Source organism: Salvelinus namaycush, chromosome 23 (genome assembly GCF_016432855.1).
Source record: "Salvelinus namaycush isolate Seneca chromosome 23, SaNama_1.0, whole genome shotgun sequence".
NCBI classification, from domain to species: domain Eukaryota; kingdom Metazoa; phylum Chordata; class Actinopteri; order Salmoniformes; family Salmonidae; genus Salvelinus; species Salvelinus namaycush.
Window position 1 is genome coordinate 17,372,376 of NC_052329.1, and position 22,792 is coordinate 17,395,167.

The following is a 22,792-nucleotide window of genomic DNA, read 5'->3' on the forward strand; positions in this document are numbered from 1 at the left end:
TGGTAGATACATACCAGTTAAATGAACAACAAAAAATGTGTAGCCTAAATTATAATCTTTCGTGGACAGACTACGTACATCGATCATATGACCAATTACACGAGACTTTAGTAAAAAAAAAAATATTTGGATTATTCAAATTACAGTAACGAATAAACAAGACATCACTACAATTATATTTTATTCTTATGAAACAAAATAAATCAAAATAATAAAACAAAAAAGGTCAGGGATTGCATTTGTATAAACCTATGGTACAGTTGTAAGAATGAATTTATTTTGTTTTTTGTCATTGACTAAATCTAGATGTTAGTACATTTTCGATTTCAAGCAACAACAAAAATATTGCATTTGGGAACAGATTTTAATTATTTTATTTTGTGTATGTAAAATTTACCAGAGAAAATAAAGACATGAACTATTAATTAAGTAGGAGTAGGGGAAAACTTTTATACACATTGTTTATGAGTGTGACTCTGTGAAGTTATTTTGGAGCGAGCTAAGTAATTACATGTTTTACTTCATTAATAACAATGAAATATGTCATGTGTTTTTATTCAAATCAAATCAAAGCCACAACACGAGGTTTTAGTTCTGGGTTATCCCAGATGACCTAAATTACGACATCGTGGAACTATCCTTCGTCGCGGAGGGCATATTGCGCATTGATGTAGTCCGCGGAAGGATATGGAATAAAAGATTTGTCACCGTACTCTTTTCGTCATTTGTTATGTATTGACATAGGTAAAGTATGTCAGTAGACAAGGCTGTACCTGGCCAATGTGATTGGAAGGGGAAAGACGAAGCCAAAATAGCAGATTAACTGTATTAAGGGGCATACATTCAATGGTTTTACTTGTCGTACGGTAAAGGTGAATTTGAATCGGTTGCCATGTTCTTGCTGACCCACGTATTTTCTCCCTGTTACTGAGATTTGATGACTAATGATGAAAATCAAGGAATAAATGCGATTTGGATAACATTGAAGAGAATCGCACGAACGTCAATGTTTTCCAAGCAGAGAGACGTCTTCTGGATAGAACATCTCACCAGAGGACTATTATGACAGTAAACTGACTGACACGAATTCTATTGAAACTCAGTAGTGTTGCATGTCATAGCTTTTCAGGAAAATATATGTATTTTAGATGTTCTTGCAATAACCTGCGATAATCGGATCATTGCTAGTTGTGATCTGTCAATTCAATTGATATTCTGTTTAGGTAGCATGTAGCTAACGTTAAAGCTAACTAGCTACTGTATATAAAATGCTGTTAGCATGGTTGTTTGCAAGCAACAATGGGCAACATGACGCATGTCACAGCATGTCACTCTCTGGTTATATAGTAGAAGTGTCTTTGGGTGTTTGAAGCTTGCAATCTATTTATCCAGAATACTTGACATCATGTAGAATGTCAAGCAAAGCAGTTTTGAGCTAATTTGTTTGCTAACTAAATGCACATATAACTAGGTAGCTAGCCAGTGTATAACGTTAGCAATTTGGGTCAGAAAATGACAGCTGGCAGTAGGGACTGACATTGTGTACCTTGGGATTGTGTCCAGCCATGCGTAAAGCTGACTGCATTGTCTGATTGTGGAAATAGTTAAACGTCAAACATTACAGAATCTGTTGTACTTGGCTACTGACAGGAAATAATTTGACACTAGCTCCAGTTTTGCATCCCCTTTTAAAGGTGATCAGTTATATCATCACATGGCTGTTTCTCAGGCAATATCAAAGGTGGACTGGATTGCACGCTTGTCCTTGTAAAACTGACTTGTATTGTGTAAACGCCACAATCACTAGTTTGCTTGACAGCTAAAGCAACGTTTGGGTGGATACATTGTTGCACCAGGGTTCTCATATCAAAAGAGAGCATCCTTCAACGTGCCTCACTGAAGAAAGAACCTTTCCACACCTGACCTAAATTGGACAGTTACTTTGACAATGGAGACGGTTGGAGACTTTGAATACAGCAGAAAGGACTTGGTGGGACATGGGGCTTTCGCTGTGGTGTTCAAAGGAAGGCACAGAAAGGTAACTATCTGAAACATAAAAGGTCTGCATCTCCATCTTTCCCATTGCTTTGCTTGCACCCTCCCTCTCCTCTTTTTTCTCTCCATGATGTTATGTGAGAGTAGTGACGTTTATATAAATCTAGGTCAGTGGCATTGTACTGCAATAAATAAACTGTCATTTGGCATCATTTTGTTTAGTTTTCCTTCAACTAACTAGACATAAATATTAGTTACGATAATGATGCAAAAAATTGCAGTTAAATCCATTCTATCCATTCATAGTCTTCACTGTATTCAAATATAACAATGTTATATACATGTTTGATCATGCATGTTATTGTGTTTCATAAGCCTCGATCATGTGATGATGTTGTGCAATCTTGCATTATGGTCTGGCACTGGGTGCAGAGAGATGCGAGCCATTCATTCATGAAACGGATGACTCATACAGCAGTGAATAGCTCGCTGACGTAGCCAGCCAGCCTAGATAAGGTGGAAAAGGAGCATGTCTGCTTGTTTTTCCTCAAGGTCTTCTTTCTCCATCTTCAGTCATGATATGAGCAATAGTCTACATATTATTGTAATCCTTTTTTTATATCAACAATGGAATGCGATGATACAGTCTAGTGATGATACATTCATCGTATTAGCTTGATTGGCCACACACTCGCAGTGATAACAAAGCATCTTGACTGACTGACAGGACTGTGGTGACTGTCCATGATGGGGATGTGGACCAAACAGTGTTCTGTTGATCAAGGTGCAGCTGAAGGACGGTCAGAGAGGAGAGAATGTTATATATTTCTGAGCCTGCTCCACATCTATCTCACTGTGTGATGCATCCAGGGATTATGTCACCATGCTACCCTATTGCCACTGTGTAGTGTACAGTATTGTATTAATTTATTCTATGAGAGCAGAACATCAGTATGCAAAGATTCATAATACAGTAGGTAGCTACTCCAATGGTGAAGATATGTCAACATTAAGAAAATATGGATACAATAACAGGGGTGTTAAACTCAAATTCACACACGAGCCATATTGATAAAACAAGGAATTTGCGGGCCAGACATTTTACATGAAAGGGATGATGTCATCATGCTACCCTATTGCCACTGTGCAGTATCAAACTTTATTTGTCACATGCGCCGAATACAACAAGTGTAGACTTTACCGTGAAATGCTTACTTACAAGCCCTTAACCAACTGCAGTTCAAGAAGAAGAAAATATTTACCACGTAGACTATAATAAGAATAACAATAACGAGGCTAAATACAGGGGGTACTGAGTCAGAGCGCGGGGGTACAGGCTAGTTGAGGTAATCCTGTACATGTAGGTGGGGGCGAAGTGACTATGCATAGGTAACAAACAAACAGCGTGTAGCAGCAGTGTACAAAAGGGAGGGGGTTCAATGTAAATTGTCCGGTGGCGATTTTATGAATTGTTCAGCAGTCATGGCTTGGGGGTAGAAGCTGCTGAGGAGCCTTTTGGTCCTAGACTTGCTGTGCGGTAGCAGACAAAACAGTATAACTTGGGTGGCTGGAGTCTCTGACAATTTTATGGGATTTCCTCTGACACCGCCTATTATATAGGTCCTGGATGGCAGGGAGCTTGGTTTTGTTGTGCCCTCTTCACAACTGTCTTGGTATGTTTGGACCATGATAGTTCGTTGGTGATGTGGACACCCAGGAACTTGAAACTTTCGACCCGCTCCACTACAGCCCCGTCGATGGTAATGGTGGTCTGTTCGGCCTGCCTTTTCCTGTAGTCCACGATCAGCTCCTTTGTCTTGCTCACGTTGAGGGAGAGGTTGTTGTCCTGGCGCCACACTACCAGTTCTCTGACCTCCCTATAGGCCGTCTCATCGTTGTCACTGTTGTGTCCTCAGCAAACTTAATGATGGTGTTGGAGTCGTGTTTGGCCACGCAGTCGTGGTTGAACAGGGAGTACAGGAGGGGACTAAGTACACACCCCTGAGGGGCCCCAGTGCTAAGGATCAGCGTGGCAGATGTGTTGTTGCCTACTCTTACGACCTGGGGGCAGCCCGTCAGGAAGTCCAGGATCCAGTTGCAGAGGGAGGTGTTTAGTCCCAGAGTCCTTAGCTTAGTGATGAGCTTTGTGGGCACTATGGTGTTGAACGCTGAGCTGTAGTCAATGAACATTCTCACATAGGTGTTCCTTTTGTCCAGGTGAGAAAGGGCAGTGTGGATTGCAATTGAGATTGCGTCATCTGTTTGGGCGGTATGCGAATTGGAGTGGGTCTAGGGTGTCCGGGAGGATGCTGTTGATGTGAGCCATGACCTCCCATCATTTAGGCAGGTTACCTTCGCTTCCTTGGGCACAGGGACTATGGTGGTCTGCTTGAAACATGTAGGTATTATAGACTCGGTCAGGAAGAGGTTGAAAATGTCAATGTCACTGTGGGCCGATGTCATCGATGCATGACGTCATCGATGCACTTATTGATGAAGCCGATGACTGAGGTGGTGTATTCCTCAATGCCATTGGATGAATCCCGGAACATATTCCAGTCTGTGCTAGCAAAACAGTCCTGTAGCGTAGCATCTGCTTCATCTGACCACTTCCGTATTGAGCGAGTCACTGGTACTTCCTGCTTGAGTTTTTGCTTGTTAAGCAGGAATCAGGAGGATAGAATTATGGTCAGATTTGCCAAATGGAGGGTGGGGGAGAGCTATGAATGTATCTCTGTGTGTGGAGTAAAGGTGATCTAGGATTTATTTTTTTCCTTGGTTGCACGTGTGACATGCTGTAAAAATTTGGTAAAACTGATTTAATTTTGCCTGCATTAAAGTCCCCAGCCACTAGGAGCGCCGCTTCTGGGTGAGCATTTTCTTCTTTGCTTATGGCCTGGAGTTGGTTGAGGGAGCTTTGTGGTGGTAAATAGATGGCTACAAATAATACAAATGAGAAATCTCTTGGTAGATAGTGTGGTCTACAGCTTATCATAAGGTACTCTACCTCAGGCTAGCAATACCTTGAGACTTCTTTAATATTAGACATCGCGCACCAGCTGTTATTGACAAAATAACACACACCCCCACCCCTTGTCTTACCAGAGGTAGTGTCTGTTCTGCCGGTGCATGGAAAATCCCGCTAGCTCTATATTGTCCGTATCTTCGTTCAGCCACGTCTCGGTGAAACATAATATGTTACAGTTTTTAATGTCCTGTTGGTAGGATAATCTTAATCGTAGGTCATCAATTTTATTTTAGAATGATTGCACGTTAGCAAGAGAAATGGAAGGCAATGGGAGTTTACTCGCTCGCCGCCGGATTCTCAGAAGGGTGCCTGATCTGCGGCCTCTTTTCTGGCGTCTTTTCTTCACGCAAAAGGTGTGGATCTGGGCCTGTTCCAGTGAAAGCCGGATATCCTTCTTGTAGGACTCGTTAAAGGAAAACGTTTCTTCCAGTCCGCAGTGAGTAGTCGCTTTTCTGATGTCCAGAAGTTATTTTCGGTCATAAGAGACAGTAGCAGCAACATTATGTACACAATAAATTTAAAAAAGTTACACAAAATGCAAAAAAATAGCACAATTGGTTGGGAGAATGTAAAACGTCAGCCGTGTTCTTCGGTGCCATCACAATCAACAGTATTGATGTCCACCAGAGCTGTATACAGTATTGAATTATTCTGTGTGAGCAGAATATCAGTATGCAAAGATTATGAATCGGTACCTATGCCAATGGTTAAGGTACTGTACTGTATGTCAACGTTAAGAAAATATGGATACAATAGCAGGGGTGTCAAACTCAATCTGCTATATTGATAAAACATAAGGAATTTGCGGGCTAGACATTTTACTAAAAAACATGCATACAACTTCGACCCAACTCTGGCCATTGTTTTTATTTATTTATTTTAATTTTAAACATCTCCCTTTTTATAATGTCCACTTATGTACATAGGATGCTGTATATAGCTCTTTAACATATTAAAACAAAGATATAAATAACATTTGTCCAGCCTTTGCTGCTATGCTTACAGATGTGCATAATATGCTGCGACCCTAATCAAAAAGTATTGAATAACTCCAAATAACGTTGCTAGGTTGTTGTAACATTTTAACTTGAAACTTTTTTTTGCACTGCATGGATCACCAGTGCTGTTGAATGCAGCATTGATGTATGGTGCACTCAAAATGTATTACTTTGTTGAGTATCCAGCCTAGGCTACTGCTCAAGTGTTTTTGTAATAGGCCTTCATGTTTTGCATCTGCATGGCGTTTTGTTGCAGGTTTCGTTTTTTGGTTATTAGTTGTCACATTTTAAAAACCAAAGCCAGACTGCAACATTTAACACTGAACTGAAATATTAACGCAACATGTAAAGTGTTTGTACCATGTTTCATGAGCTGAAATAAGACCACAGAAATGTTCCATATGCACAAAAATAGTATTTCTCTCATTCTGTACACAAATTTTTTTTTACATCCTTGTTAGTGACCACCTGACAGGTGTGGCATATCAAGAAGCTAATTAAACAGTGTGATCATTACAAAGGTGCACCTTGTGCCTGGGACAATAAAAGGCCACTCAAAAATGTGCAGTTTTGTCACACAACCCAATACCACAGATGTGTCAAGTTGAGGGAGTGTGCAATTGGCATGTTGACTGCAGGAATGTCCACCAGAGCGGTTGCCAGAGAATTGAATGTTCATTTCTCGACCATAAACCGCCTCCAATGTCGTTTTTTGAGAATTTAGCCGTACCTACAACCGGCCTCACAACTGCAGACCACGTGTAACCACGCCAGCCCAGGACCTCCACATCTGGCTTCTTCACGCGGGAGTGTCTGAGACCAGCGTGTATGGCATCGTGTGGGCGAGCGGTTTGCTGATGTCATCCTTGTGAACAGAGTGCCCCATGGTGGGGTTATGGTATGGGCAGGCATAAGCTACGGACAATGAACACAATTTAATTTTATTGATGACAATTTGAATGGACAGAGATCCTGAGGCTCATGTTCTGATCCCACGCCCCAACCTTTTTCCAACCTTAAGGTATCTGTGACCAATAGATGCATATCTGTATGTCCAGTTATGTGCAATCCATAGATTAGAGCCTAATTAATATATTTAAATTGACTGATTTACTTATGAACTGTAACTCAGTAAAATCTTTGAAATTGTTGCATGTTTCGTTTATTTTTGTTCAGTGTAGTAGTCTAGCTAGGACTGTGGCATGTGTCTGTACACTTTCCCTCCACTGTGGACACACGAAAGCAGCGCGATTGACTTTCAATTCATTGACGCAAGCGCATCAGGCTGTAATTTCATAAAGTAGATGACTCAACTGTTGACTCATTTATACTCATTGTGTGTCCTATTGTCCTTTAGTAGTAACTTATACCTGTGTGTGAATCCTTTATCTTGTAACTTTTTGACAACCAAGATAAAATTCTGTGTGCTACAGCAATGAACTGTTAGAACCAACACTTGGCATGGACATTTAGTCTACAACAGTTTAAACTTTCGGTCTGGTAGAAGATTAGGTCAGTGGCATTCATGATGATACAGCGCACTGGCTAGCTTGTGGGTGGGTGTGTGTGGGTCTGGGAGAAGAGGTGTGTGTGTGACAATGCACTACCGGTTGGCGTGCAGCACGTTGGTAGTGCCTGCTGGGACTTGTAGTGCAGCGCATCGCGTATGGAAGCCGAAATGAATTGACAACCCAAATCACTGTGGGCCGGATAGAAATGTGTCATGGGCCGGGTTCTGCATGCGGGCCTTATGTTTGACACGTGCGTTATAGGAACACCTACATTATAGTGTCATAGCTGGGTTGACATGGTAACACCATAGTATTGTACATTTCACTGTTATTGAGGAGCCTGAGCTGGGGTGTAGCTTATGTTCATACTGTACCTAGCCCTATGCGTTTGTCTGTGACCAGAACATAGCAGCTAAATTTAGTGTACATTTGAAGCTGTGTGACGTTCTTGAGCTGGTTAAAATGTAAGCACCAATAACATCCTATTCTGTCTGTCCTCCATCTCCTAGCCTAGGTGGAAATAATCCTATAAATAGAAGGCATGCCGATGCAGGGTTATAAATATTCCAATCACATGATGCCAGGTCCACTTTTAACAGGGCTGATGAATTGCCTCATCTTTTAAGCATCCTGCTGCAGTTTGAACTAGCCCTGCTGTCACTGTTTAGACCAGGGATGGGCAACTTTGATGGGGTGGGGGCCACCAAAAAATCTGAACACATCATGAGGGGCCACAGTTACTCGCTGGTCTGTGTACCGCATCCGTAACCCCTACCCCCCCCAAATTGCCAGCAAACATTTTTGTCCCCCCCTCTTGGTTTGATAGTGGAGAGACAGCAGGTAATTCGACCATAATAGAAAGTTTAGATAGCTGGCTGCAAAACTAATTTAGCAATCAAAACAATTTTAGCTGACATGGGCTAAATGACTGACTGTCAGTGACGTACAGTGTAGAGGTCGTTTAATTAATTAATTTTTTTACACCTTTATTTAACTAGGCAAGTCAGTTAAGAACACATTCTTATTTTCAATGACGGCCTAGGAACGGTGGGTTAACTGCCTTGTTCAGGGGCAGAACGACACATTTTTACCTTGTCAGCTCAGGGATTCAATCTAGGAACCTCACGGTTAACTAGTCCAACGCTCTGGCTTGGTTTTTGCTCTGACATGCACTGTCAACTGTGGGCTCTTATAGACATTTTTGCCTTTCCAAGTCATGTCCAATCAATTGAATTTACCACAGGTGGACTCCAATCAAGTTATAGAAACATCTCAAGGATGACCAATAGAAACAGGATGCACCTGAGCTCAATTTCGAGTCTCATAGCAAAGTGTCTGAATATTTATGCAAATAAGTTATTTATATTTATCTTTAATACATTTGCTAAAATAAAAAATTAAAACATTATTGGGTATTGTGTGTAGATTGCTGAGGATATATATATTCTAAATTAAAATCTTCTGCTGATGGAGCTCATGAGCTGGGCCTCTCTTAGCTGGATCTGTCTGAGCTGACTAAATCACCATCACCTACTAATTAACTTGTTTTTGCAGATTAAAAGTTTGAGCTAGTAATATATCAATATTTATCATTTACACAAATTAGCTATGGCATTATCAACTTTACCCTTTATCTTAAAATTACTATATACACTGATTGTTTAAAGCAAAACTACCAAAACTATTGCTGACGTTGAACCAGAACAATCCAAATAAAATCTATTGTAAGCCCCTTTCAGCAGGTATAGCCCAATGAGGCTCCCGAGTGGCACAGTGGTCTAAGGCACTGCATCTCAGTGCTAGATGCATCACTACAGACCCTGGTTTGATTCCAGGCTGTATCACAACCGGCCGTCATTGGGAGTCCCATAGGGCGGCGCACAATTGGCCCAGGATCGTCTGGGTTTGGCCCGGGGTAGGCCGTCATTGTAGATAATAATTTGTGCTCCAGGGGACGTCGACAGATTTTTCACTCTGGGATTCGAACCCGCAACTTTTCAGCTACTGTCCCAACGCTCTTAACCACTAGGCTATCTGCCGCCCTGACTACACTGTGTAAGACAAAGAAAATACAACAGGCAAATGCATATGTGATCTCAATAGTGACGGCATGGCTAGTTCAAACTGCAGGACTTAGTGAATAGATCACAGGAGACAAAGTGAGAGACAACAATGAATAAAGATGTTCATACATGCACGTGTATCTGTAGTGAGTGGGCCGCATGAAAGCCCTCGGATCAATTTCCAATTTAGGAACTAATTCGGGGTCTCAACTTACTGTTGCAAGTTACAATACATCAGGTGCAATTTCTAAATTTGGATGTCCATTAGCATTTTCTCTTGTTAAGTACAGTGTCTTCGGAAAGTATTCAGACCCCTTGACATTTGCCACATTTTGTTACGTTACAGCCTTCTTCTAAAATGGAAAAGGTATGTTTGTGCATCGTATCGCATCAAACTGAATGACATCAATTAATTCTCTAGTCAAACCGAATCGCACCAAATAATTTCAAACCAAAACATATTGTTCCTGTATTGTATCGGAGCCCATGTGTCTAGATGTGTATCGAATCGCCTTGACAGGGAGAGGTGCCCATCCCTATGTTGCTGACATTAAAGGCTTCCACATGCTTTGGTTCGGCTGGCACCTAATAGTTGAACCGAACGGGTGTGCTCACATACTCCCTTTAAAAGACCTTCACTTGAAAAACAAGATAAAAAACAGCAATAGTCCATCTTGAGGCACCGGAGCCATTATGCACTTCCTCAAATTAATTTAAGATAACTGAAGAAATTGGCAGAGGAGATCTTAGTTGTGCAATTTTACATCTAACTAATAAAAAAAAGTCCAATGGAAAGTACTTACTTTGCCCTTCAGTCTCTGATTGTCTGTGTCATCATAGCAGGAGCCTGGTCATTAACTTGATTTGGTGCAAACAATACCCACCACCCTCTGCTCAGCATTACACCATAGGCCGATGGGGTGATTCTATTGTATGGGGTTTCTGTTTGCTGCACTGCCTCGGTATATGTCACGGTTGGCTGGGGCATGCTGTCATGTGCTGCCTCTCTGTGATAACTACCAGTAGAACCCTGCCTAGCGGCAGAGGCAATTGAAACACAGAATTAAAACCTCTCCTATTAACCTAGATTCATATGGAAAGCAGCAGCCCTTTTTATTCATAGAATTCCTCTCGGAAAGTCTTACAATGCACCATCCATTCCACCTAGCCTCCATGCCTCCTCCACACCATCCATTCCACCTAACAATTTAGGCTAGTTGTGGTCATTGTCTAAGCTCAGTGTCTCTAGCTCAAGGGCAAATAAATCAAGCATTTTGAGTCATGTGAGCTTGAATAGTGATTTTTTTTTACAAGCTACTCAGTCACACTAAGGGCTCATGTGAGTAAAGAAAGCATGGAAACGGTATCTCTAAACTTGAGTAGAAAATAGGTCTCTCGCTCAGGTTTTAGTGGAAGTGGGATACCTCGCATGATAACTCAGTGTTCTAGTATTCTTTTGACTGTTTTGTCATTCAGTGTCACAGAGGCCTATCTGATTGAAACCTGGGAAACCTGTGTTGATTTAATGTCTAAGATGTCCTCTCTTCCCCCGCATCTCTCTCTCACAAACAATGATGCACAGTGCACACAAAGCAATTAAAGGCCAGCTGGCCTAGGCTTTACACACACGCATGTACAAACACTTCCCTTAACATTAGTGTGAGTGATGGGGGAACTGAACACATCTAAAGAGATTTTAACTAATTGTTCTTTATTTCTCTCCTTGCTCCATCTGCAGAAGACGGATTGGGAGGTGGCCGTCAAGAGCATTAACAAGAAGAACCTCTCCAAGTCCCAGATCCTGCTTGGCAAGGAAATCAAAATCCTCAAGGTGAGTAGTATGTTTAACCTAATTGCTTGTCATTTATCTTGGAAACGTATTTAAAGAATTAGTTGACATCGATCCTCCATCAGTCAGCATGTTTGACTGAAAGGCCTTGACTTCCTTGTTATAAATGTAAATAGAAGCCAGTCGTCACGTCAACAGTACAGTAGCTAATGCGTCACTAATGTGCTTCTTTCTTCATTACTTTTCCCAGGAACTTCAACATGAGAACATTGTGGCACTTTACGATGTCCAGGTAAGTGCTTATCTGGTTTTCCATTGAAGTAAGGTCGAGCTCAGCTGATTGCAGGCAGACTGGATGTGTCTACTGCATTTGATTTAGCCTAACTTCACTAAAGCCCGTAGGCTGCGTGCTGACAGCATCTAGTTCACTCTGGTGCTTTTTACGATGACCGCTCTTCGATTCAACTAGCCATTCTCTTCAACAGTGCTCAATTAGATCTACATGGCTAGAATCCAATTATTTTATTCATTATAACTAGCCAAATGGGACAGTGCATGGGCAGTGCAGTGCAACTGTATACAAGCAGAACACTCACAATCACTAGATCACCAGTGAGACAGACACACATAATGGGTTGCCAAGCTCCTGAGTAGACCTTTTCTCTGTTTGCCCGGTCCATGTGGAGCTGGCTGCAGATTACCAGAGCAGAAGTATGTGTGTAATGTTAGTGGACATTCATGTGTAAACCATTAACTTCGTTAAGACTTCTGACTGGTGGTCCAAGGCTGTGACCACTGACTGACTGGTGGAGCTTCTCAGTCACATGACTGGCCATGGTTACACCAGCATCATGCATTGTACCGCCCATCACCTCCGCTGGTCGTCAATCAGCACACACCGCTGACCGTCCTCAGTGATGTAACAGGGGGCAGGGTCGTCCACTTCAAGGTGGGTGACAAAATGGCTGCCACCAAAGGTCAGGTTTTAGTCTCTCACCATGACCTTACTTCATGGTGACTACTGGACCTGTAGCTTTGGTTCACCATGGAAATCACTGAGAGCCTTCTATAAAAGAGCAGGAAAGCCTTTGAAAACCAGCTTAGCTCAGCCCTCAGTCCAAGAGCTCTCTGTGTGCGTGGGTTTTATTGTTCACTCCAAGGTTAGCAGATAGCCCTATGACTCACTCTGCATTCTCTATTTATAAAAAGCCTTTCCAGTAGGGTTCCAGCCAATAGGGAGAGATGGAAAGAGCGGTAAAGAGAGAAAGTTATTGAAGTCATGATCAAGCAGCGCTGCCCACATGGTGAGGCACTTTCTTTGTTTATGTAAGCCTCCCACCGGGACCCTGCTGCTCTACCCATCCGACCTTCATCCCTCTATCCGCACCCCTGATGTGATCACCACGTATAGTCAGACCTTTCATTATACTAATGTAGCGTGTGATGTATAATGAGTTTGAAAAGCCCCTTATCCATACTGAATGGACTGAATGGATGGAAGTAGGTTAAACCCACTAATACAGGCACTAGGTGCCAATATATTTTCATACCCCTTATGATTAAGGTTAAGATTGGGGGTCAGGGAGTCTGATCATAACTACTTGACCAAGAGTATGTGGACACCTGCTCGGTGAATATCTCATTCAAAAGTCATAGCGTTCTCCTGGCATTCTCCAAACCCAGATTCCTTTGTCGGACTGCCAGATGGTGAAGCGTGATTCATCACTCCAGAGAACGTGTTTCCACTGCTCCAGAGTCAAATGGTGGTGAGTTTTTCACCACTCCAGCCACGTTTGGCATTGCGCATGGTGATGTTAGGCTTGTGTGTGGCTGCTCGGCCATGGAAACCCATTTTGTTAAGCTTCCGGTGAACAGTTCTTGTGCTGACGTTGTTTCCAGAGGCAGTTTGAAACTCTGTAGTGAGTGTTGCAACAGGACAGATGATTTTTACGCGCTACTTGCTTCAGCACTCGGCAGTCCCGTTCTGTGAGCTTGTCTGGCCTACCACTTATCGGCTGAGCCGTTGTTGCGCCTAGAGGTTTCCACTTCACAATAACAGTACTTAAAGTTGACCGTGGCAGCTCTAGCAGTGCAGAAATTTGACGAACAGACTTGTTGGGAAGGTGGCATCCTATGACAGTGCCATGTTGAGTCACTGAGCTCTTCAGTAAGGCCATTCTATTGCCAATGTTTGGCTATGGAGATTGCATTGGTTGGGTGCTCGATTGTATACACCTGTCAGCAACGGGTGTAGCTGAAATAGCAGAATCCACTAATTTGAAGGGATGTCCACATACTTTTGTGTATATAAACTGTATGTGGTTAGGGGAGCGGGCAACTTCTACCTGGAAGTGAGTAGGAATGCCACAGAACACTAACCATAATTGAAGACACTGGTTTGGGCTTTGTGTGTAGTGTGTCTTAGTCAGTCTCTCTCTTTCTCTCCCCCCTCTTCTCCTCTCCCCCCATTGGCAGGACCCTCCCTGGGCCATCTCTCCCCTCTGCAGCTGTCACTTTTGGCACACAGGCAGTGGGGCTTAGAGATGTCGTCTGAAAGGGAAGAGAGGAGAGACTGCAGCTTTGGCGTTTTAGAGGGAGACGAAGATAGTGTTGCAGTGTTATTGATGGGTGTTAGGCCTCCAAGCGCCCTCTCTCTTTCTAGGGTTTCTTTTCACTCTGTCTCTCTTTCTATTGCACTCTCTCTCATTTCTCTCCTTTGTTTTGTTCCCCTGGTCATGGTTTCCCCTCTCCAGTCACCAGTTACAATCTCGGCCTTTCTGTATGTCTGTCTGGTATGTTGTTTATTCCCCTCTCTGTGACCATCTGAATGTGCAGCCTGACCGTAATGGAGAAGTGTGGGAGAACGCTGGCTTCTGGCTTTGTGACTGCTGGGTTTCTCTCTCCCTGTCATTCTTCCCTCTTTCCCTTCCTCCCTTTTTTATCTATCCCTCTCCTACTCTCTTTCTCCATACATCTCTCTATCGCTCTCTCCCTTTCACTCTTCAATCTCCCTTATTTTTATCTCTCTAACCATACTCTCTCTCGTCTCTCTCTCTCTGTGGGCCTCTGCCCAGCCTATTCAGCTGTTCTGGCTTGCACTACATGCGCCGGGTCACTCAGTTTACCCAGAGAGCTGTAAATGATAGGGCTTGTGCAACAACCACCAGACAGAGTTACAGCATTGTCCTGGCGGGGGCATTGGGGCACCCTCCCCGCTCCCTCTGACTGACAAGGAAAATAGTTGCCATTGTCGGCTAGGTCGCTGTTGTGAGACAAATACCTAAGACAGCTGCCACCCTATCTTTCCAATAGAAGATAGCAGGTGCTCATGCATCTTTGCCCTCATTCCTGTGGATGTTTATGGAGCCCCGTTTAAAGGTGCAATATGCATAAATCGCTCCACCATTTAATCTCAAACACAGTAAAAAAAATAATAATTCAATAACCAAAAATTATGTATTTTCAACTGTTTGAAGCTGGTGTTCAAAACCAATAGTAAAAGACGCAAAAATTTAACTCAACAATAGGAAACATAGAAATAGCGCACACAGAACCGATTATACTGCTTCCTAGACTTGCTTTTATTGAGAATGACAGATCTATAACTCACATTTCTATGTGATTTGGTAAGGTTGCCCAAAACGTTAAATATTGTAGCTTTAACATTTAGCAAGGCCTAGCACGGGGGTAGGCATCTAGATTCAGCCATGGGCTGTATTTTCTTCTGGGGGGGGGGGGGGACATAATTATATTAATTTGACACTGCAAATTGACCACAACTAAGCCCAAAAAGAGATTGTATTTGAAAATAACAATTTCATACATTATTTGCATTGAGACATGATCACATATTTATTTGTGGGAATACTTGAGTTGAGTTTATTTAATTTTTACAGGGACAGTGCACATTAATCAACGTTTCAGTAAAAGTGCCGGTTTTTGCCAGCCGGCTCATTTTCAACCGCAGTCCCTGGGCAGGTTATTAAAAATAATTACAATCATTGAGCAGTGAGCACACGCAGAGCAACATAGGACAAGCAAGACATAGCATACAGACAGAGCAACATAAGACAAAATTCATAAAAGCAACAACGTGTTTCCACACCTCACAGGCTACAGACAACATGGGAAGTGGCAATACACAGCTAGGGATTATGTTCACAAATCTGATTGACCTTTAGCCATGTCTTCATGCATTTTGTGAAAGTGTGATATGTGGTGCAGTTATGTGTGTCTGATGGCAGTGTATTCCAGACATGGGAAGCTCTCGCAGAGAAAGCGGATTTACTAAAGGTGATTTTCCTTAAGCGAACTATACAGTCACCTCTCATGGCAGACCTTGTGGATCTGCTGCCATATGTTTGGGTTTTCTGTTAAACAAAAATACTGAGTGGAGGGGGAGCCAGGCCATTTAGGATCTTGAATACAAGACATGCGTCGGTGTATTGCACAAGATTTCCCAACTCAGGAGCTCATGCTTTCTGAGTCTGTAACAGTGATGATGGCTATTGGGCTTCCTATCAAGCACTTTGAGAGCCTATTTTTAGACAGACTGAATAGGTTTTAATGTTGTATAGCAAGCTTGGGCCCAACTAGTCAAGCAGTATGTTAAGTGGGGGAGTATCATAGATTTGAAGTACAGTTTTGCTACCTTTGTAGTCAAACAATTTCGTATAAATCAGAAATTGGCTAGGTTGAATTTGGTTATTTGAATTACCTTTTTCATATGATTTTTAAAAGAGAGGTTGGAATCAAGTATGATGCCAAGGTACTTAAAATCAGATACCACCTGGAGCTTCTCCCCTGACACTTAGACATCTGGCTCAGTAGCATCTGTTGCCCTCTTTGTGAAGAACATGCAAACAGTTTTTTTTCACATTGAGATGCAAACACAAGTCACTGAGCCACTTTGTAACCTGGACCATTACAGTAGTGAGTTCTTGTGCAGCTTGTTGTTTGCTATTTGCATGCACATATATCACTGTATCATCTGCATACATTTGAACTTCAGACCCAGTACAGACAGAAGGCAGATCAGTAATGTACAGGCTGAACAGGAGGCGCCCCAGTATTGACCCTTGAGGCACGCCCACATCATAGCTAAGAGTGGGCGACAGCTCATTGCTCACTCTGACACACTGAGTTCTGCCTTCAAGGTATGATTTCATCCATCTCAAGGCATCGGGGATAAAGTTGAACTTGGACAATTTTGTGATGAGAATCTCATGGTTAACAGTATCAAAAGCCTTCCTTAGGTCCAGAAACACAGCCCCAACAACGCCCCCTTTGTCCATCTTGGACTTCACATTTTCCAGAAGAAAGCAGTTGGCCATTTCTGTGGAGTGTTTCGCTCTGAAGCCAAACTGCATGGAGTGTAATGTGAAAGGGCTGTTGTTGAGGTGGGCAATCAGTTGTTCTGCTACACACTTTTCAACAACCTTTGACACCACAGGTAGTATACTAATGGGCCTGTAGTTACTCACGTCAGCAGGGTCGCCTGATTTAAAGATGGCCGTTATTATGGCCGACTTCCATACCCTTGGAAACACCCCGAGACCAATAGATGTGTTGGTGACCTTAGTAATGGAGCCAATGAGTGACACTTTGTAGTTTTTAAGAAAGGTAGAGTCCAGCCCAAACACATCTTTGGCTTTAGAGTTCTTTAGTGAGCTAATTACCTTGTTCACCTTTGACTCAGAAACCTCCCTTATGATGAAGACAGGTTGAGCGTCATTCACTAGCACTGAGCCCAAGAAACCAGTGGAGGGGTTCTGTGTCAGTACCCTGACAGAGTCAATAAAGTAGGAATTGAAGGCTATTGCTATTACGACTGAATCCTGTGTTAGATTGTTATTCACCATGATTTCTAGGCTTTTTGCAGTGTTACTATGGTCTTTCCCTGTTAACTTTTTTAGATTCTCCCAGATCAATTTAGAATTTCCCTTTGCTTCACCAATTATGTTAATAAAAAAGTTTGCCTTGGCCTGTCTGATTTCTTTCATCACCTTATTTCTCAACGTGGTAAACCTATGTCTGTCATGCTCTAATTTGGATCTTAGGGCTATTTTTAGAGCATAATCTCGTTCTTTCATCAATTTCCAGATTTCTCCATTTAGCCAAGGAAGAGTGCTCTTTTGGCCAGGTTTGGATTTGATTTTCTTTAGGAAACCATTTATTGTAGTCTGGATTGTGGATAGAAAAACCTGACTATCAGCTTCCACATCTGTATAGGACAAGAGATCATTCCAGTTACTTCCCTTAATTGCGTTTTCAAAATAGTTTAATTCACTCTTAGCTATTCTTAGTTGATCCGGCTTTTTAACAGTAGAGAGGTTAAACCTGCTCTTAGACAGCTTTCTGGCTATAAGTGTCAGACTATGATCAGATAGCCCAGTAACCATATTGAATGATTTAGTCACTCTCTCTGGTTTATTACTGAACACCAAATCAATCTGTGTTTTAGAGCAACAAGTCACCCTGGTTGGCCCTTTAACTAGCTGTGTAAGGTCAAAGGTATTAGTGATCCGTTTGAGGGTTTTTCTACAAGACTTGTCTTCATAATTAATGTTACAATCTCCCATTTAAGATGACCTCTTTCCCAAAATCACATTCCCTAAGCATGTTATTAAACTGATCAAAAAACACACTTTTGGTGGAAGGTGGCCTATACATTCCAATAAGGGTAAAAGACATTTGGGGAGACAGTGTAACGTTCAGGCCAATACATTCTAGTTCATTATCACATGACCACTCAATTTGTTTACATCGGATATGTTCTTTAATGTAAATCATCACACCCCCTCTTCCTTCAATCCTGTCTCTCCTGAAAACATTGTAGCCAGGCACAATCAAAGCAGCATATGGGGAGTTTTACGGAGCCATGTCTATGAGAGGCAGAGGAAGTCAAGGTTGGAGTCTGTGAGTAGATGTTGAATTTGATCACTTTTTGGAATGACACTACGAATGTTAAAGTGCCCCCCTAGTAGTCCCTTGGGCTTAGCTCGTGGGTCCCAGATGACTCGAGAGTGATTGACACATTGAAAAAAGTTACATTTTCTGTGTTTTCTGACGGCTTGGTTTAGGCCGTTTTGTTTAGTTTTGATTAGGGGCAGTTCGGTAGCGCAATTAACAATCCCTCCCGCCTGCACTGGATGCGGGGAACTAATTAAAACAGCTTGCGTACCAGAAGCAGAGTCAGGGATTGCATATAGCGACTTGGGTATGTTTGAAGAGTAAAAATCTATCCTTGAGCCGGGTGAGTCGAGAGAAACCATGGGACCATAGCACTCACCCACTTCCACAGCGGCGACGATCAGTGGACGAGGCCATCCACCGCTTTCCACTCCGGTGAGTATCGCTGGCTCGGTGATGTTAGGCCCAGGATTGAGTTGCACATCCCCGGAGAGCAGGAGGGTAGTGAACAGGTAGTTTAACAGTTTCCAATAACTGTTGGACTTGTGTTTGTTACGCCTAAGCGCTACAGTGGAATAGGGAGTGAGTTAGACTTGGCCATTATTCAGAATTGATGGTATGCTGTGTACTGTCCGCTCCCGTGGAACGGTGAACCAATGTGTTTGGTGTTGATATTCTCCGGCAGTAGATTTGTGTCATCCCAGCAAGGACGCACTGAGATTATCAGTAGAGCAGCTACATAACTGACAATCATGGCAAAGTACTGGAGATAAAACACATAATTGTGCTTTAACTCTTTGCATGAGTTACTTAGCTGGGGTCGGCGTACACCTGATGTTTTAGATAAAATAACAGCATTCGTATGAGAAGCGGCACCTGCCGCACCACCTTGTCTTCCGTCCGCCATTATCCTCTTTCCTACTTTGGAACAGATTTTTTTGGGGGGTGGAAATAATTGTGATTTCTGCAATTATATATTTTTTGGCTGAATTCCTGGTATTGTTTAATTTAAAAAAAAATGTTTTGTCCAAATAGTAAAAGAACAAAAACTAGACCTGACATCTGGATTCAGATATAGGCCTAGATATTAGCCTGTCCTTACTCCTACTCTTCAGTCTTAGTTGAGGTGGAGGGCCGCTAGTGGTTACCGATGCCACACCCCTGAAAGGCCAATTAAGCTTGTGTGGTCTGTTTACAGTCGACAGTCATTAGCTGAGTCATTAGGAGGACTGTCACTGCGTGTTTGTAAGTGTGTTATGTGGTGCCTCGTTAGAGAACGCTGCTTGAAAGGCCCGCTTCACGGTGAGGGCTCCTTTAGATCTTAATGTTGGCAAAACATAAAGCCTAGCCTATAGACACAAACATCACAGACCTTGTGATAGCAATCATTCATGTGTAGTATACAGTATACCCTATGAGGGCTATGCGGAGACTTCCACTCACTCACACACACACACACACGAGCATACACACTCAAACAAATGAATCTGTCATGCTCAACACACAGCAATCACTAGTACACACACACACACACAACTACTCTCACGTACACACACACAGCAATCACTAGTACACACACAACTACTCCATCTATCACGTACACACACACGCATGCTCTCACATAATCACACTGTTGCTATTCCTGGTCTTCTGGCCTACACCACTGTGTGCTAATACCTCAGTGACACATTAGTGTGAATGTGGTCTCTAACCATGCACTGACTAGTTTCACACACATTCTTTGTGAATCCCTGTGCGTGTGAGATTTCCGACTGTTTTTATCTCCTTCTGCACGTATTGGAAGTCTCTGTGGAAATGAAACCAACGTCTGATAAATGACTCAATATAACTAATTAATTAGAGTGTTTTCAGAAAGGAGTCATGTTTATAAAGACAGTATGGGTGTAGGAGTAGGGCTGGGTGACGGGAAGGTTACAGAGCTTATTCTGATCCTGAGGTGTTCTGCTCATTAGGCTTATATCATAACAGGCCTATTCAACACTAGCTAGGCTACGTCTGTCCCTGCTCTTCTTTTTGGAGCTGTTAGCATTAAGCGGGAGTGAGGCAGCAGTGTGATGCAGAGAACAGTAATCACAGAGTCTCTCTCCAGGCTGACAGAGCCCAGACTGTACAGCATTGCTCGGTACATACCTGCTATTTCATTAAAGGTTCACTGCAGAGAGCGAGAGTGTGTAAGTGGTAGACCCATAAGGCATTGAAATGGATTCGAGACCATCTTGAATTGGCATCTATGACACTAGCCTGGTACACAGCCCACACTGATTCACCAGATATGAAACTGGAGAGGGAGAGGTTGACCAATAAGAGCCACAACGAAAATAGAAAGAAGTAGGTCTACAGGTTAATTTGCATTATTTTTGTTAGTCGTCATACATTTTATCACACGCATACAGAGCCTAGTTTTGAGGAGCGGAATAGCCTACAACCTGTCAGTCAGCACGAGAGTAGCTCCTCAAAAAGTGGTCAGGCTACGGGAGTGAAACCTGCTTTTGTAAGCCCAGTCATTGTGCAACCAATAACAAACGCTAAATTCAATCGCGTGTTAACTTTGGTGCCAAGATTAAAAAAGATCTATTTTTATTTCTCAATCTCAACTGGTAAACCGTGCCTCCCATTCGCCATTCGGCTGGATGCCTGTCGACCGTTGACTATCAGACGTGACTCACCACTTTGCAATGTCAGCTTGAGGCAGTGTAATTGGTCACTTTACTTCAAATAATGAGGCATGTCTTACCTTGCTTCAAAGTAGCTTTGCGGAAATCCATCCACAGAAACGTGGTGGCAATTATTTTATAAAGACTTCCTCGTGCCATTAATCAGCATTTCTCTCCTCTTGTATTGGTTTTCATATCAACTTTCTTTCGTTGTCCAGAAGCACAATCTTAGTCATATTAGCAACCCATCATAGTAGTTGCTATTAGATGTTAATCTCTGTTACATATGGAACTGCTCGCATTAGGTGTGCTGTTTACAACTGTGTCTTCCCCATAATGCATTTTGGTAAATGTTTGAAAATGACATTTTATTAGCTGCTGCATTACAGGAGTTGCATGTTGAATAATAAGCTACAGTCTTTTGACTGGAAGAAGATAGGCTTGATATTGTTGCATGTTTCTATTAAGCTCTTAATGAAAAATGTCCGGTCCTTGTATGCATGAGAGGAAGAGGTGACGTGAGAGGTTTCACTCTCACCAAAATCTGTTCAAAATAAGTCCAACGCGTTTCTATGGGGTTATTTTGGGCCTTAGCTTGTCGTCTGCCTTCTCGCCTTGGGACGATTACCATTGTTAGGGCGGAAACATGAGCATCTCGTCATTATATACATGTCTTTGATAGTATTTTCTGTTGGTCACGTCATTTTACTGTTTGAATTATTATTTATTTTTACTGGTTAATGAGGGTCAGTTAGTGAGCAGTTAAATTGACCAAAATGTGCATCCATAGAAAGAAGAGAGGCAGGGTAGGAGGTGGGTTTGTTTATGAAGTTTAAGAGTCATGCGTCTGTGAGGCAGTCCCATGTTGGAAGCTTTCAAAACCTCTTCTGAACTCTGGTAGAACACTGTATCCTAGCATCAGCGAGAGAGTGTGTGTGTGTGTGTGTGTGTGTGTGTGTGTGTGTGGAAAGAAGGGGAGGTAAAGCGAGGTAAACGGGGCGGGGGGGCTGACTTGATAAAATAAGGGGTGGGCTCTGGGCAGTAGAACTTGTTCTTGGCGCACATGGGAGATTTCAGGAATCCTGTCGGTTTTCCTAGAAAACTAACTGTCTGCCCCTCTGTATTCCATCATCTGGCTTTTCTTTACAGCCCGTTAAATGGGTTAGAACATTCTCCATACTGTAGCAGTTAGCAACTCCCTCCCAGCACACTCAAATCTCCCCCCCACACACACATACTGCTTTCACATAAGATTTATAGTATTTAGCGTGTAAAACAAAGTGGGCAATGTTAATGACCCCCTTACAAACATGCCCCTTTTTACCACAGTCTTGCCTGCATAGCCTTTTTATACCTTTTTATTTATTTATTTATTTATTTATTTAACCAGGTAGGCAAGTTGAGAACAAGTTCTCATTTGCAACTGCGACCTGGCTAAGATAAAGCATAGCAATTCGACACATACAACAACAGAGTTACACATGGAATAAACAAAACATACAGTCAATAATACAGTAGAAAAATAAGTCTATATACAATGTGAGCAATGACTCAATGTGAGTCTATATACAATGCCTCCCGTGCGCATGCCAGGGATGAGTGGTAGTAGTGGTGTGGAGATCTTGGTGGGCATCTATTTCCATAAATCCATTGAGATTATACACCATCAAAAGGAAATCCTTTATTAATGTGTTTAGGCAGGTCCTAAGAAACATTATAAGACGAATAAAATATATTTTCTAAGGAATAGAATAGCTATTTTGAGTTTAATTAGGCCAATGTTACTGGTCTGTGCAGCCATGGCTAAGCCATCCAAATGAA

General features: G+C 42.4%; 1 protein-coding gene across 1 annotated transcript in view; it reads left to right on the plus strand.

The window, feature by feature from the left end:
* Window positions 1–739: 739 nt before the first annotated feature.
* LOC120018128 (serine/threonine-protein kinase ULK2-like) overlaps window positions 740–22,792 on the plus strand; it is a 51,653-nt gene continuing 29,600 nt past the window's right edge. Inside the window, exons 1-3 of the mRNA XM_038961131.1 lie at window positions 740–2,038; window positions 11,334–11,426; window positions 11,635–11,676. Of these exons, the coding sequence (XP_038817059.1) occupies window positions 1,949–2,038; window positions 11,334–11,426; window positions 11,635–11,676 (225 nt within the window). The 5' untranslated portion in view covers window positions 740–1,948. The remainder of the gene's footprint in view (window positions 2,039–11,333; window positions 11,427–11,634; window positions 11,677–22,792) is intronic.